This window comes from Sciurus carolinensis, chromosome 3 (genome assembly GCF_902686445.1).
Source record: "Sciurus carolinensis chromosome 3, mSciCar1.2, whole genome shotgun sequence".
Lineage (NCBI taxonomy): Eukaryota > Metazoa > Chordata > Mammalia > Rodentia > Sciuridae > Sciurus > Sciurus carolinensis.
This window is the reverse complement of record NC_062215.1, coordinates 10859890-10875249: the sequence shown is the minus strand read 5'-3', so window position 1 is coordinate 10875249 and position 15360 is coordinate 10859890. Positions and strand designations below refer to the sequence as shown.

Sequence of the window (15360 nt, the reverse complement as noted above, 5' to 3'; positions counted from 1 at the left end):
ACATTTTTTAAAAACATGATTAATACATCATTAAAGTTATTGTTTTCTCTTTTCTGTCAGACACTGGGATTGCAAAGAGGAATCAAACACAATTTGAATCTTTACAGAGCTCAGACCTACTGGCATGCAAAGCAATCTACCTATCTATCTGCAAACCACAGGTGGTAGCACAGAGGTCTCCTAGAAGTTGCACACTCAAGCAAAGTGATGTTCCAGCAGGACCCAACGCCGGACTTCATTAGGCTTAGGATGGAGATAAGGAGGGTGTGCTGGAGAGGAGTCTCCAATCCAGAACAAAAGCATGGGGGAATGGCACATACTAGGTTTGAACAGGAGAGCAATTGTACCATAGTAAGGTGCAATCAGTTAACATGGGACGTAACCTTCCAGTTAGCATTTTATAGTTATAATGTTATAACCAGAATTAACTTTTCTGAAGAAGTTCAGTTTCATAATGAAATGACCAGTTAAAAATAAAAAGAGATTTATTCCAAATTTTTGGTTTTCAAATACTTCAATAGCATTGAGGGTCATGTTTCCTGAATTTAAACCAGACAAATGTTGACTGGGACAATCGGTTACAAGCAGACACTGAACCATAGCAACCACAGAGCACTATCCTATATTTAGTGACTTAGGAAATAAACAATTACGCTGAGAGATGAAAATAAAAACACCTGTCCCTGAAGTGTTTATTTTGACAAAGGTTGAATGTAACGTTCAATGCTTGGTACATGTGACTCGAATCTGTTTAGAATGTTCTCTAAAAAGTAGAAGAGTGACCTTAACTCTTACCTGGGCCATTCCAGCAGTGAAGGCAAAGGGACTTAGAAGACAGAAGGTCCATTCTAAAAATACAGGAAGATGTCTGTACAATGCTGTGAATCCTAGGCTCCCCCAAAAGATGATAAGGAGAAAGATCACCAAACCAGTCAGGAAAGGTCTCTTTATCAACACACTCATCAGGAAAGCCAGAGTTATCTGAGAAAAGAAAAAGCTTCAGGTGGGATCATGCTGAGTAAAAAGAACTTCATGTTTGCTATGATCTGGATGGCGGATCCCAAGGCCCTTCTGTTAAAGGCTTGGTCCCAGGCCCGTGGTGCCATTGCTAGGTGACAGAACCTTTAAGAAGCAGATTCTAGTGGGAAATCTTCTGGTCACTGCAGGTGTGCCCTGGAAGAGGATTGAGGAACCCTAACTCCTTCCTCTTCCTCTCTTTTTTGCATCATTTTTGCTCACCACGAGGTGAGCAGCTTTGGTCCACCATGCATTGCTGCCATGATGTGCTCTCCAACCACAGGCCCCAGAGCAACAGGGTCAACTGACCCATGGACTGACATCATCAAAACGTGAGCCATGCCAGCCATGGTGGCACACACCTGTAATCCCAGTGATTGGGAGGCTGAGGCAGGAGGATCATGAGTTCAAACCAGCCTCAGCAACTTTGCAAGGCTCTAAGCATCTTAATAGAACCCCGTCTCTAAACAAAATATAAGATAGGCTGGGGATGTGACTCAGTGATTAAGCACCTCTGGCTTTACTCCCCTATACAACAAAACAAAACAACAACAGCAACAACAACAAAAAAATCAAAATAAACCTTTCCTTCTTTTAAGTTGATTATCTCAGACATTTGTTAGAGTGATGGAAAGCTAACACAAAATTACAAAATTTCACCAATTTTTTTTTATTAGCATCCAGAAACTGTCTCATGCAAAGACAGCAAGCAGAACAGAAGAGGTGAAAACAGTACGTGACACATGATTGGCATGAGAGAGAGAGAGAGAGAGAGAGAGAGAGAGAGAGAGAGAGAGAGAGAGAATGAGAATTCACCAACTTACCAAGGATAGGCCGTAGAAGAGAAACAGAGTAAAGACCACCACGAAACCAGTTAGGATGACAACTTGGGCAGATTTTATGATAAGAGCCATCAAAGTGGCCATGATAAGGATGAAGCCGGCATACATCAAGCCCCAGGAAAGCCTGCCAGAGAAACACAGCATGGATTCAGCGTGCTGTCACCTCGCCATTCATTCATTTATTCAGCAAATGGTTTGTGAAGCTCACCGTTGATCAAGGATAAAAAGGAGACACATCAGAAAACTTCCTTGCTGGGAAGTTCATATTCTACAGGGAAACATAGGCAATAAGCAAGCAAACGGGCAAAATAGATGGCCAGTTGCAAATTCAGACAGAAAATGGGTAACAAGATGGGCAAAGCTTTCAGGGAGGGCAGCTGTGATGATCTGTCAGTTCTGGACGCCTTCTCGAAGTCACTCACAAACAACACGGACAAAAAAATAGACAGTGAAGCAGGGGTGAGCAAACTTTTCCTCCAAAGAACCAGATAATACATATTTAAGGCTTCGTAGGCCAAATGGGTCTATGTGGCAACTACTCAATCCTGCCTTGGTAGCACAAAAATAATCCTAGACAAATATGTGAGAGATGTGTGGCTATGTTCCAGGAAAAATGTACCTGCAGAAAATGAAATTTGAATTTCCTATAAATTTTCATGTGCCACACGGTTATTATGTTTGAAATTTTTTTCTGAGCATTTAAAATGGAAAAGCCATTTCTAGTTGCAGATGATACAGAAACAGGCCATCGCTGACCAAGCCTTGGTATAGATGATTAGATACAGATGCAGATATACACATAGACAGAAAATGTAGATAGATACAGATAAACAGATGGACATGGAGATGTGTCGTTCCTTATTATCAATGCCAGAGAGACAGGAAGAAAATTCTGTAGAGTGGGAAAGAATAAGTGTGCTAATCACACAGACCTGGATTCAAATTTTCTCTGCTGTACTGTAACTAGATAATCCTGAGAAATAGTTCTTTAATCTCTTTAAATTTAAGCTTCCTCTACTAGAAAACAGTAAGAGAATTAAATAAAATCAGGTGTTTTATGGATTTAATGTGGTAACTGGGCCGACAGTAGGAGTGTCAGTGTCCTTTCAAAGTGGAAAATGCTGTCATGGTTTTGGAAGTCTGGTTTCTAATGCCCAATTTTAACAATGCCCTTTTCATCTTACACTCTGTTCTTCTGAAATTTTCATCTACCTGCATTCTCTAAACCTCTCTTCGATTTCACTCAAATGTGGTATTAAAATGTCACAGTCTTTTTTCATGGGAGGACTTTTTAATCCTTCTTCATTTGATTTTTTTTTTTTTTCAATCTCATAGGTTACTTTTCTCTGGGTAGATTTTCATCATCTTTTAAAATACAGTGACCAAATCTCCTTTGATATCATGATATATCATTTTAACACAGAAAAAAAAAAAACAAGAAAAACTCCCATTGTAGATCAAACCAACAATCCATCTTTTCTACTTCTAAGTTAGTATATTGAACACTTCATTAGAAAAAATAAATAAACTTGGTAAATATCAGCAATATTAAAAATGTGCAGTATTCCTACTCAACAGTGTCTCTCCTCTAAAGATCGGGTTGAATCTAAAGATTGGGTAATCATGAATTCTATGTTTTGTTTGACATTGAGAATTACGCCAGAACGTGGAAAGGGGAAATTGAAGACTCACACCATTCTTTCTGACTCCCCTGACCCGCTATCTCCCCTACTGTCTAATACATCAGTTGGCTAAACTCATTAAAAAGTTTCACTGCCGACTCCCTATTCAGAGCTTAATGCCCTGACTTGCAGCTATGGTCCCTCAGGACATACTCTTTCCCAGAATTCTACCAGGTGCTATCTAATACTCAGTGTCCGCCTTCTTAAGCACTAAAAATACAGTTCTTTCTTTAATCATCAGGAGCCATGGGAAGTAGATATTATCATCAGTGTTCTACAGAAAACAGAGTTTTAAAGAGTTTAAGTTGCAGCTACCAAATGATGAGATGGAGATGACCCATGATTTCACCTACCTACCAGGCCTGTGTTCTTCCCACTCTGCCCTACTGCGTCCACTAAGGAAAGCACGGTGTTGAAAAAGCAAATCGGCTTTCTTTTCTCAGTGACAGGTACTCATTGTGGGATGAAAAGGACTCACCACTACCGACAAAGTATCTGGAATGCAGAATTCACTGTGCCTCAACTTCTAGTTCATCCAGATGTGGTAACTAGGGACGGAGGGTCATCCTCTATTTGGTCAGTGCCCTGAGTCTCAGCAGATTATCTATAGGACCAGGCTTTCCTTAAATCAAAAAGAAGTTCCGGCTTCCAAGCCAGTAGGTCCATCTACCTCATTCATGCCCATTCAAGTGTAATCACATCTACTTCATGAAAACGTCCAACCTAAGGGTCTAGGGAGTCCAGCCAGCTGGGCTCTTCTGCCTATGCTGCATGGTGGACTGCGGTTATGCACTTTACCAGAATGCCGGCTCTCGAAGTCCCATCATTGTCATCAGTGACTTTATGTTTTGTCTCTCCTGGGCAACGTTGACCGAGGTGTAATATATAAATGGAGAAAAAGAAATGATGCAGAAGAAAATGAAAAAATCAGTTGCAACTCCTCCTTGAGCAATAAAAGGTAGTATCTCCATGTTTAATCCAGTAATTGACATCAGCTCGTCCATCACTGAATGATTCACTGCGACCTAAAGCAGGGTATCAATGGACAAACCATTACCATTAATCTAACTAGAGCCTCACGCTCTGGATCACAAGGAATCAAGGACATTTCACGTTTAAATATACAGACTATAGATGCCCTTCATAATTGGTCCCTTGTAGCTCCTGGAGTATGTGGATTTCATCCTGACTCCTTAGGACATCTCTATTTACCATCCTCACTGGACAAAATTCTACTTGTGTTTTCATACTAGCTAAAATGATGCTTCCATAGAAAATCTTCCCCGATGGTTTCTAAGAGCAGCTCCTACTTCATTGTTTGCCTAGCACAATATTAAAAATCTCATGATAGAAAGAGGAAATATTGGTGAATGGTACTGTACAAATAGTATTGTGAGCATATCTGTATATGTAACAATGAATCCCACTATTACATACAATTCTAATGCACCAATAAAAACCTGGGGGGGAAAGTTAAAAAAGAAATTACAAGATAAAAGAAAAAAATGCCATAATAAAATGTAAACCTTTATTATGCCTATGCATCCACTTTCCCATGTCCCTCGTTACCAGGATCTCTGGAAGAAGTGCCCTGTAATATCTTTTCCAATCTCTAGTAGTTGCACAATGGTTTGAATATAGAAGCTGTTTGCTATATTATCCTTAATTAACAAATTGAATAAATGATAAGACAGGCTATATCTCCACTTGTCAGAATTTAATTCACAAAGCATCCAGTTTGCTTTGACTTAGAACTCACTTCTATGATCGCAGCATTAATGGCAGCCTGAAAAGCCACAAAGCCTTTCTCCCAGAACATTGAACTTTCACAGGTGATTTTTTTGTCCAATGCTTGACAATGAGCTTTAAGAAAAGCAGAACACACTTGTTATTATGAGATAGGACAGTCTTGGTTATAGGAAAAATCAAAGTTTCCAATATTCCAAAATGCATTCAGAAACCACAATCACACACGGTGTGGAAAGACCTCTCAGCTGAGGGTGATGGAGCACGCTCCAGGAGGACACGCCAGAGCTGCCTTATTATGGCTTTGAAGACCAGCTCTCAGTGGCTTTTCATTCAATATTTCGGACTGTTTTTGTTCAACATTGCTCTTCTCTTGTTTGTGGCATAAAAGCAAACAAACAACCACTAGCTTTTTAAAAAAATGGGACTTATTGAACAAGAGCCTTTTCTTGAGGTTTTATCTAGAAGTAACACTGAAGTAATAGAAAATATAAATTCTTAATGAAATAATGTCATTAAGAATATAGGCTTGATTTCATAAGCGAATCTCTTCTAGGTTGACAGAATCAAGATCCAAGCTGTGGGTTTGGGTAGTTCATTTCACTTCTGCTATCACTCGCGCCCCCTTGTGGTCAGTGACATAAGAGCAAAAATGTTTTGTTTTTTTCTACCGGAAAGGTTACCTGAATGGTCTTTGTGTTCTCTCATCTTAGGGATTCTAAGTCCCCAAGAAAATTTCAAATGGTAGGAGAACATATCATTAAAGATGACTCTTACTGCATCGACTGAATAATTTAAATCCAGTTCGTTCATGCTGTTTTCATCAGGCCATCCAGTGATGGTTTTTCCTGTGGTGCGACAAAAGGGAATAGTTAAGTAAGATTTCTACGTGGCCCCCAAACAACATGCCTGATTCGATTGTATTTAAGTTATGTTAGAGCTGTTTCTTCTTTAAAGACAGTGCTCAGCCTCAGTAAGAGACACACTTCAAGGGAAAGTGGGGGGCCCCTAATGCTTTAGATAAAATCAGAAGGGTCATATGGCAAATATATTTGCCTTTCCGAACAAACTAGTCAATAATTTACTGTATATTGTATTTAAATAATAGCGTACCAAAGCTTCCATTTAAATTTATGCCTACCAGACCTAACAGCAAAGTATATACTATTTCCATTTCACAGTGGTGTCATTGGGGCCAAATTTCCAAAGACAGCATAAAGTTGTTAAAATTTAGCAGTGTTTCTTTAGACTATTAATTCTAAAATACAGAAGGTAAAAGGCTGTTACTAATCAAATTCAGGTCATTTTTTTTTTTACTGATATCTTTTTTTATTTGTTCTTTTTAGTTATACATGACAGTAGAATTTTGACATATCATTCATGCATGGAGTATAACTCCCCTTCTTGTGGTTGTACATGAACTGGTCATGTATTCATATATGAACATAGGAGAGTTATGTCCAATTCATTCCATTGTCTTTTCCATTTCCATTCCCCACTGCATTCCCCACCATTTCCCCTTTTCCCAATCTAGTGAACCTCCACTCCTCCCTAACCCCAGCCTCTTGTGAGTCAGTATATGCATCTGCATATCAGAGAAAACATTCAGCCTTTGGTTTTTTGGGATTGGCTTATTTCACTTAGCATGACAGACTCCAGTTCCATTCATTTACTGGCAAATGCCACAATTTCAATCTTCTTTATGGCTGAGTAATATTCTACTGTGTATATGTACCACATTTTCTTTATCCATTCATCTATTGAAGGGTACTTGTGTTGGTTCCATAGTTTAGCTATTGTGAATTGAGCTGCTGTGAACATTGATGTGGCTGCATCACTATAGTATTTGCTGATTTTAAGTCCTTTGGGGATATGCTGAGGAGTAGGATAACTAGGTCAAATTGTGGTTTCATTCTAAGTATTCTGAGGATTCTCCATACTGTTTTCCATAATGGTTGCACCAATTTGCAGTTCCACCAGCAATGTATGAGTGAACCTTTTTCCCCACATCCTCATCAACATTTATTGTTATTTATATTCTTGATAATTGCCATTCTAACTGGAGTGAGATGAAGTCTCAGGGTAGTTTTAATTTGCATTTCTCTAATTGCTAGTGATGTTGAACATTTTTTCATATATTTGTTGAGCATTCATATTTCTTCTTCTGTGAAGTACCCATTCAGTTCCTTTGTTCATTTATTAATTGGATTATTTGTATTTTCTTTTATGTTATGTTTTTTGAGTTCTTTATATATCCCAGAGATTAATGCTCTATCTGAGGTGCAGGTGGCAAAATTTTCTCCCATTCTATAGGCTCTCTCTTCACATTCTTGATTGTTTCCTATTCTGTGAAGAAGCTTCTCAGCTTGATGCCATCCCATTTATTGATTGTTGGTTTTACTTCTTGCACTTTAGGAGTCTTGTTGAGGAATTTGTGTCCTAAGCCAACATGATGCAGATTGGGGCCAACATTTTCTTCTAGTAGGCATGGAGTCTCTGATCTAAGTCCTATGTCCTTGATCCACTTTGAGTTGAGTTTTGTGCAGGGTAGAGATAGTGGTCTAATTTCATTTTGTTACACATGATTTTCCAGTTTTCCCAGCACCATTTGTTGAAGAGGCTATCTTTTCTACAATGTATGTTTCTGGTTCCTTTGTCTAGTATGAGGTAACTGTATTTATGTGGGTTTGTCTGTCTTCTGTTCCATTGGTCTTCATGCCTGTTTTGTTATTATAGCTCTATAGTATAATTTAAGGTCTGGTATTGTGATGCCTCCTGCTTCACTTTTCTTGCTGAGGATTGCATTGGTTATCCTAGGTCTCTTATTCTTCCAAATGAATTTCAAGACTGCTTTTTCTATTTCTGTGAAGGATGTCATTGGAATTTCAATGAAAATTGCATTGAATCTGTATAGCATTTTTGGAAGTTTTGCCATTTTGACAATATTAATTCTGCCTATCCAAGAACCTGGGTGATCTTTCCATCTCCTAAGGTCTTCAATTTCTTTCTTTAGTGTTCTGTAGTTTTCATTGTAGAGGTCTTTCACCTCTTTTGTTAGATTGATTCCCAAATATTTTATTTTCTTTGAGGCTACTATGAATGGGATAGTTTCCCTAATTCTCTTCCAGTTGATTCATCATTGATGTATAGAAATGCAATTGATTTAAGGATGTTAGTATTATATCCTGCTACTTTGTTGAATTCAATTATGAGTTCTAGAAATTTTCTGGTGGAATTTGTTGGCTCTTCTAAATACAGAATCATGTCATGAGCAAATAGGGATAATTTGAGTTCTTTTCCTGTGTGTATCCCTTTAATTTCTTCTGTCTAATTGCTCTGGCTAGAGTTTCAAGGACTATGTTGAATAGATGGGGTGAAAGAGGGTGTCCCTCTCTTGTTCCAGTTTTTAGAGGGAATACTTTCAATTTTTCTCTACCTAGAATGATGTTGGAAACCCAAGTCATTTAACCCACATAATTTTGTGAGATGTATACTCTTAAAAAAATTCAACATGCTTCCTTTCTCTGTATTTCCTCCAATCCAGCAGCTGGATCCAGAGGCTTAATCAAACTCAGATCTCACCCTGTTTACCACACCTTGGGTGGTGGCATGTCATCTTATCAGAAGCTCATAATTTCTGATTGTCTCCCTTTTGAGATATTGGCAGCTGTCTAGATACATTAATTCAATGAGGGTTTCAGATTGGTGATGTTTTCTATCTACCACTTCTTTTATTCAAATATTAGAAAACATTTTTAAATGAGTACCTTTTCTTTATCTATTTGGTTTGTATAATAGTACTATTCACCCAGAATACAATATGGTATTTCTTTTTATTTATAAATCTTCACAAGAACTCATTCATTATCATCCTATAATGTTAAGCAGGTGGATTTTCTTTTCATATCATTCTGAAAGCATGAATTTAACTATTTGATGAGTTTTGAATCATTGCATTTTTTGAAATACAACTTGCCCTGAGTTGGCCACTGAGTCTTTTTGACGTAACCTGCTAGTTTTGAGGACTTCCTAGCTATCTGGAATAACAAGATTCCTTACCCTGGAAATTTTCTGTCCCAGAACTCTGCATCCCTTTTCTCCCATACTGATATCCTGGGTTTCAAGGACTCAAGGTGAGAGAGTTAGACTATTCCATAACTGCCTAGTTAGTCTGTCCCACTTTGCATGTATAATAGCCTCAGAATAGCATTCCAACACTGCACTAACAGTGTTAAATACCCAGGTAGTCTTAGTTGCTGTTCTCAAATTGGCCATCTCTTCTCTCCAGTACATCCTGGTAACTCTTAAAGGGGCCTCCTCTTCCATGGCTTCCCCTTGCTCTCCAGCTACCCCCAGAGAGAGATACCATGCCAAACTTGTAGCTGTCAGAGCTTCTTCCTCTGTCACTTATATTTTGAGGAACAAGGAAACACTTAGTTACCTAGTTTTGTCCTAAATATTGCCCATGCGGTTTTGGCATTATGATACAGTTTCTCAATTTTTATGTATTTGAATAGATCAAAAAGTCATGTTGCCACTCTCATCCAATCTTTCCAGAATCTTCTTTTAAAAAAAAATACATTTAAATAACACTGGACTATCTCATTTTGATATGTACTGTAAAGGGTAATAAGCCTTTAACATAGAATTTCCTAAATAGGACACTAGTTAACAGAGTAAGTAAACCTCCTTGTTATTGGAAAGGAATATACATTAATGTTTTTAATAAACAGCAAAAATTTCAACATTGAACAATCTATCAAGAAAACAACAAAACAAATTTGTGTACTTTGCAAATAAGAAAATTATCATGAATTGCAAAAGAACATACCTTTCATGAATGGAGCTGAAGCCACCTTGTTCATTATCTCTTGGGTAGTTTTGGATTCTGGTGCAAATGCAATAACATAATTAGAGTCATTAAAATTATCTACACGTCCCAGATCCAGATCCACCGCAGACTTTTGAGGAGAGTCATTAATTTGGTGTAAATTGGAAGAAAGGAGGTATGCAAACAGTAGTAGAAGAAATGAGAAAAACCATTCCTATGTAACAAGGGGAGAAAAAAGAAGCAAATCAATAGGTGTCCTATCACAAACCACAGAAAACCCTTAGTTTTGTAATGCAGTTTGCATTGCATTTGTTCTCTGTCTCTGTCTCTGACATTTTAAATGTCTTGATTTCCTTTATTTAAGCTATACATTTTGAAATATGCACATTGTCTACCAAGACAGAGATTCCAGTTATGATTGAGAATCTCAGTTTATCATTCCCCAATGAAAGGTTGGATTGCTTCATGAAAGCCCAGTGGCTTATAGTCATGTTGAAAAAGGCAGGTGGCTTGGAATGGATATGCAGTTTCCTTCAATAGGAGGAAGATCCTATTTTGACCTTCTTCTGCCTGCACTTGGAACACGGTGGAAATATTGCTCCTAAAAAGAATTTTTAAATTCTTTCATCATTCTGATCATATTCTGGAATTGGAATTGTAAGAGAATGCATTCAAAACCCAGTAATAAGAACCCACTTTATGATTTTAGTTATAATTCTAAACACAAGACCTTGTCAAAGAGGTATATGCCACATTCATCACACCTTATATTAGCTATGCGTGATCTATGTCTATGTCTATTATCTATCTACATAAATGAAAAGAGAGATATAATGCTTATTGTAAAAACAGTTAAGGGGCTGGGGATATAGCTCAGTTGGTAGAGTGCTTGCCTGTCAAGCACAAGGCCTTATGTTTAATCCCCATCACCACAAAAAAAAAAAAAAAAAAAAAAAAAAGGAATAAAACATCTGTTTAGAGTGACAGCCCAAATTGTGTATTCATATCTATATAATTTTTGCTCATGTGGATTTTTTTTTCAGTTCCAGGGATTAAATCTAGGGACACTTACTGCTGACTATATCTCCAGGCCTTTTTATTTTTTATTTTATTAATTTATTTTTATTAGTGAGACAGGGTCTTCCTAAGTTGCTAAGGCTGGCCTCAAACTTGCAATCTTCTTGCCTCAGTCTCCCTAGTCCCTGGGATTACAGGATGTGCCACCACGTCACTGGGATTACAGGATGTGCCACCAAGTCACTGGGATTACAGGATGTGCCACCAAGTCACTGGGATTATAGGAGTGTGCCACCATGCCTGTCCTATGTAGAATTTTTTTATGCTTTCTTCACTGAGAATCCAGGCATTCAATACCTATTTTCTGAATAAACACACACACACACACACACACACACACACACACACACAATGTTCATAAGATCATTAATATACTGTGTCTTGAATATGGATATTTTATGAGTGATTTTACCTTATTCTTTATGTTTTTCTGAATTTATAAGATTTTCAACACATATCTAATTGTTAAAATTAAAAGTACTATTTTAATAGAAGTGAAAGATAAACATGTCATTTTTCTTTTGCCGTTTGTCTATATTCCTATTATTTCAAATTGACATTGCATCCGTAGTGCAACAGTTTAGAAGAACTACAGTTTACCTTTTTCTTTCATTTGATTAACACGTAATATTTGCACATATTTATGAGCTAACATGATGTTTTCATTTTTGTATATATTGGGCAGGGGATCAACTCAGGATAATTAGCATGTCTGTTACACTTCCATCTTTTCTTTATGGTGAATCCATTCTTTTTACTGTTTTTTAAACTTTGGGTTAATTCTGGATTAAATTATTTCTCAGTTTGACCCTGAACTTCTGTGCCTGTGCCTTAATGAGATTCAAATGAATTCAGATGTTAAGAATTATCTTTGCGTTATAAAGATATGGCTTCATTTTTCGTGAAGTTTCTAAATATGAGTTCTTTTAAAAATACCTGTAGTAAGACATATAATAATTGTATTTTAAATTTTATTTGAAAAAAAATAGCAAAGTCCAGTATTTGGAAAATAATTCTAGTCTGCTAAATTAGAGTATAAATAGAATATTAAATAATGAAGATGTGTGTGTGTTGCCTGAGAAAATATTTTTCCTCTTTTAAATATGAGAACACGTAGACTGAATCATACCAGTGAGGTCTCTCTTTTCATCCTCCACTTTTTAAGACAATTTTTGCAGAGAAGAGCCCAAATCTGCTGACCCACACTTATACGTCTCTTGCTCATTTTGACCTGTTTATTTTAAAAAGAGGAAGTAAAGGAAGTAAATGTGAAGGTCTGAAATAGAAAACATTGTGCAATCAAACAAAAAAAGAAAGAGTATAACAGCTGTTTCCAATTGCATGCCTAAAGAAGTGTTCCAAGATTTTTTTTAAAGAGATGCTCAAACTCCGTATTAAAAGAATAAAAATGGAAACAATTGTGAGATAACATTTACTCTTCAGTAGAAATCAAATCAGAGAGCTGATAGTGTCAAGTGCTGTTGTCCCCACAATACTTATCTGATAAACTATTTAATGGGGATAAAGAAACTTTATGTACTGCTAATGGGGTAGATTTAATTGGTCAGGTGATTCATTACAAATTCATTACTACTTAGCTGTATCCTACCACTAACAAATTCTGCTCCTATGCATTTATCTCAAGGAAATTCTCTTATGGGTTTGTGAGGAGACCTGTACATAGATTCTCATTATAAGGAGATGATTGTGGCATGGTAATATAAAACAAAGGCTGATGGATACTATCCAAAAAGTACTATGTAGAAATGGGGAATAATGAATTGGTATCTACCCGTCAACATAAAGAAATTTTTTTTTCTTTTTCGCGGTGCTGGGGATCGAACCCAGGACCTTGTGCTTGCATGTCAAGCACTCTACCAACTGAGCTATCTCCCCAGCCCAAGAAATCTTTAAAACATGGTGCCAACCCAAAAATAAGAGAAAAGAAATGATTGTTACATCACAATATTGTTTGTATGAATTCATACTATATGCAATACACATTTTCCAAAAACATCCAGGAACTTACGGATCATCATTGAATATAATAGGAAGGTTTCTTTGGGTGGTGGGAAGTAAGAATGGAGCTCAGATGTGAGATGGGAGATAGAACTGAAAGGAAATAAATCACCCAGATGAGACAGGCTCTTTGTGTATCGCCGTACTCAAGAGCACGATTAACTCAAGTTTTCCTTGACCCTTGATAATTAAAATCCGAAGAAGTCCCAAGACAACCACCAGGAAAACACAAGTCCAACGGCATCAAAATCAAGGGCAAGTCAATAGAAAATGTGGTGGAAGTTTTAGAGAATGAGAACTGAATTTGCCAGGTAGGTAGATGAGCTCCCACTAATGATGCCATTCAGACGCTGCAATAGCAGGAAACCTCCACTAGTACCAAACTGCAGCATTTCCAGTTAAGAAAGTGATCCTTTGGCAAGTCTTGGTGTTTGACAGTATTAAACATATTGCCCAAGCAACTGCTCTTCTTTCTTCCTGCAAGTTAATACATGTGCAAGGAAATATTTATGAATAACAATTGCATCATCTAATTGTTGCAAGTGTGGTTGTTTCTGATTAAGATTTATTTTCTCCACTGCACATCTTGATGGGAATATCAGGAAATAAAAATACCACTCACAATCATGCACAGAACATCAAGTTAACCTAAGTTGCTCTGACTAGGAAATTGCATAATATACAAATAATAAATTGGTTCTAACAAGCCAGTAATTTCTCGGTCAGAATTCTTGTTATTCACATTTGCACAGCAAAAGTGATAAAAATTCTTTTACGTGTAGCATGATAAACAAGGTCAACAAAAGTATTTCCCTAAGTTTTCTTGATGAAAATATTCTCAAGTTAGTTAAAAACAGTGCAAAACTCAGAAAATCTCCTATCCTCCAGCATTTAACATTCCTCTGGCAGTGAAACTGAAAATCAACAAAAAGAGAGTAATTCAAATACCTTTGGAAATAGCTCAGACTTGCAAAGAGGCAACATAAAGTAATATTCCTTTCAATTTATCCAACAGAAGATTCTACTATATGTGCTACTTGTCCAAATGTATTTTAATCATAGGGCAAAATGGAAAATCTTAGTTTAAATAACTGATTATTTAGCCACACAGTATAAAATACTCAGATGATTTGAAAAATAATTTACTGCATTTAATGATTCCCTCCCAAATGCTTGGCATCTCTCTTTCTAGTCTTACTTTCTATTTCTAAATGCAAAATAAGCACAATTTAGCATTAACTTACTCTTAGGAAAGCCGAAGCAAAAATCTAGAAACACAGTTCATCCCCGGGTCTCTGTGTCCTGGAGAATTCACATTCCTTTGGGTCACTACTACATCGTGGTTTTAATTTCATGTTTAATTGTAAATTGTTCCGTTTTAGACTGAGTTCCGAAGAGGATTATGGTCTCAATGCAACCAGACTGCCAAAAACTCTATGCTCACATAGTGACTCCTGTGCTGTTTTTCATTTCTTTGTCTCCTGCCAGTTCCTCTGCAGGGAGTTCACAGTTGCAGATGGTTGGCTGCATTTCCAAACATTAGAAACTATCAGCAAAGGAGAATCCAGCCTTTCTCTCCCGCTCTCTCTCTCCCTCCCTCTCTCTCTCTCTCTCTCTCTCCCTCTCTCTCTCTCTCTCTCTCTCCCTCTCTCTCTCTCTCTCTCCCTCTCTCTCTCTCTCCCTCTTTCCTTCTCTCTCCCTCTCTCTCTCTCCCTCTTTCCTTCTCTCTCCCTCTCTTTCTCTCTCGCCCTCCCCCCCCACCTTCCCCCCCCCCCCCCTCTCTCTCTCTCTCTCTCTCTCTCTCTCTCTCTCTCTCTCTCTCTCTCTCTTCATATTGGGCCCTAATGGGAGAGAGTTAACCCCCAACACAATCTTTAGAACAACGATAAATAAAAAGTTCAGAGAAGGCAGAGCATAGCAAACTGGAAAGGAATTTATTTTTAATGACAAGTATAAATACACAAATTGGGTCAGAAATACCTCAAAACCTCCCACAGATTCTTGAAAAATGAATCTAGGAGTATGGCAATGAAACTGTTTATTTTTTTCAGGCAGCAAAGTAAACTCTGAATTTTCATCCTATCTCAGTCTCATTGCATCTTCCTTGGGGTAAAAAATTGGAGCATTTTTGGGAGCAATGTCATAT

The 15360-nt window shown here is 37.4% G+C and overlaps 1 protein-coding gene across 2 annotated transcripts in view; it reads right to left on the bottom strand.

Annotated features, from left to right (window-relative positions):
• Positions 1-14693, bottom strand: part of Abca9 (ATP binding cassette subfamily A member 9) — a 59981-nt gene extending 45288 nt beyond the window's left edge. Inside the window, exons 1-8 of one of the 2 annotated variants that reach the window (XM_047546818.1) lie at positions 14459-14693; positions 12325-12426; positions 10119-10332; positions 5971-6135; positions 5301-5404; positions 4340-4566; positions 1842-1983; positions 796-981 (exon numbers count right to left, since the gene is read on the bottom strand). In XM_047546818.1, coding sequence (XP_047402774.1) covers positions 796-981; positions 1842-1983; positions 4340-4566; positions 5301-5404; positions 5971-6135; positions 10119-10332; positions 12325-12420 — 1134 coding nt within the window. In that variant the 5' untranslated portion in view covers positions 12421-12426; positions 14459-14693. The remainder of the gene's footprint in view (positions 1-795; positions 982-1841; positions 1984-4339; positions 4567-5300; positions 5405-5970; positions 6136-10118; positions 10333-12324; positions 12427-14458) is intronic. The other variant, XM_047546820.1, reaches the window with a different exon arrangement.
• Positions 14694-15360: the final 667 nt, after the last annotated feature.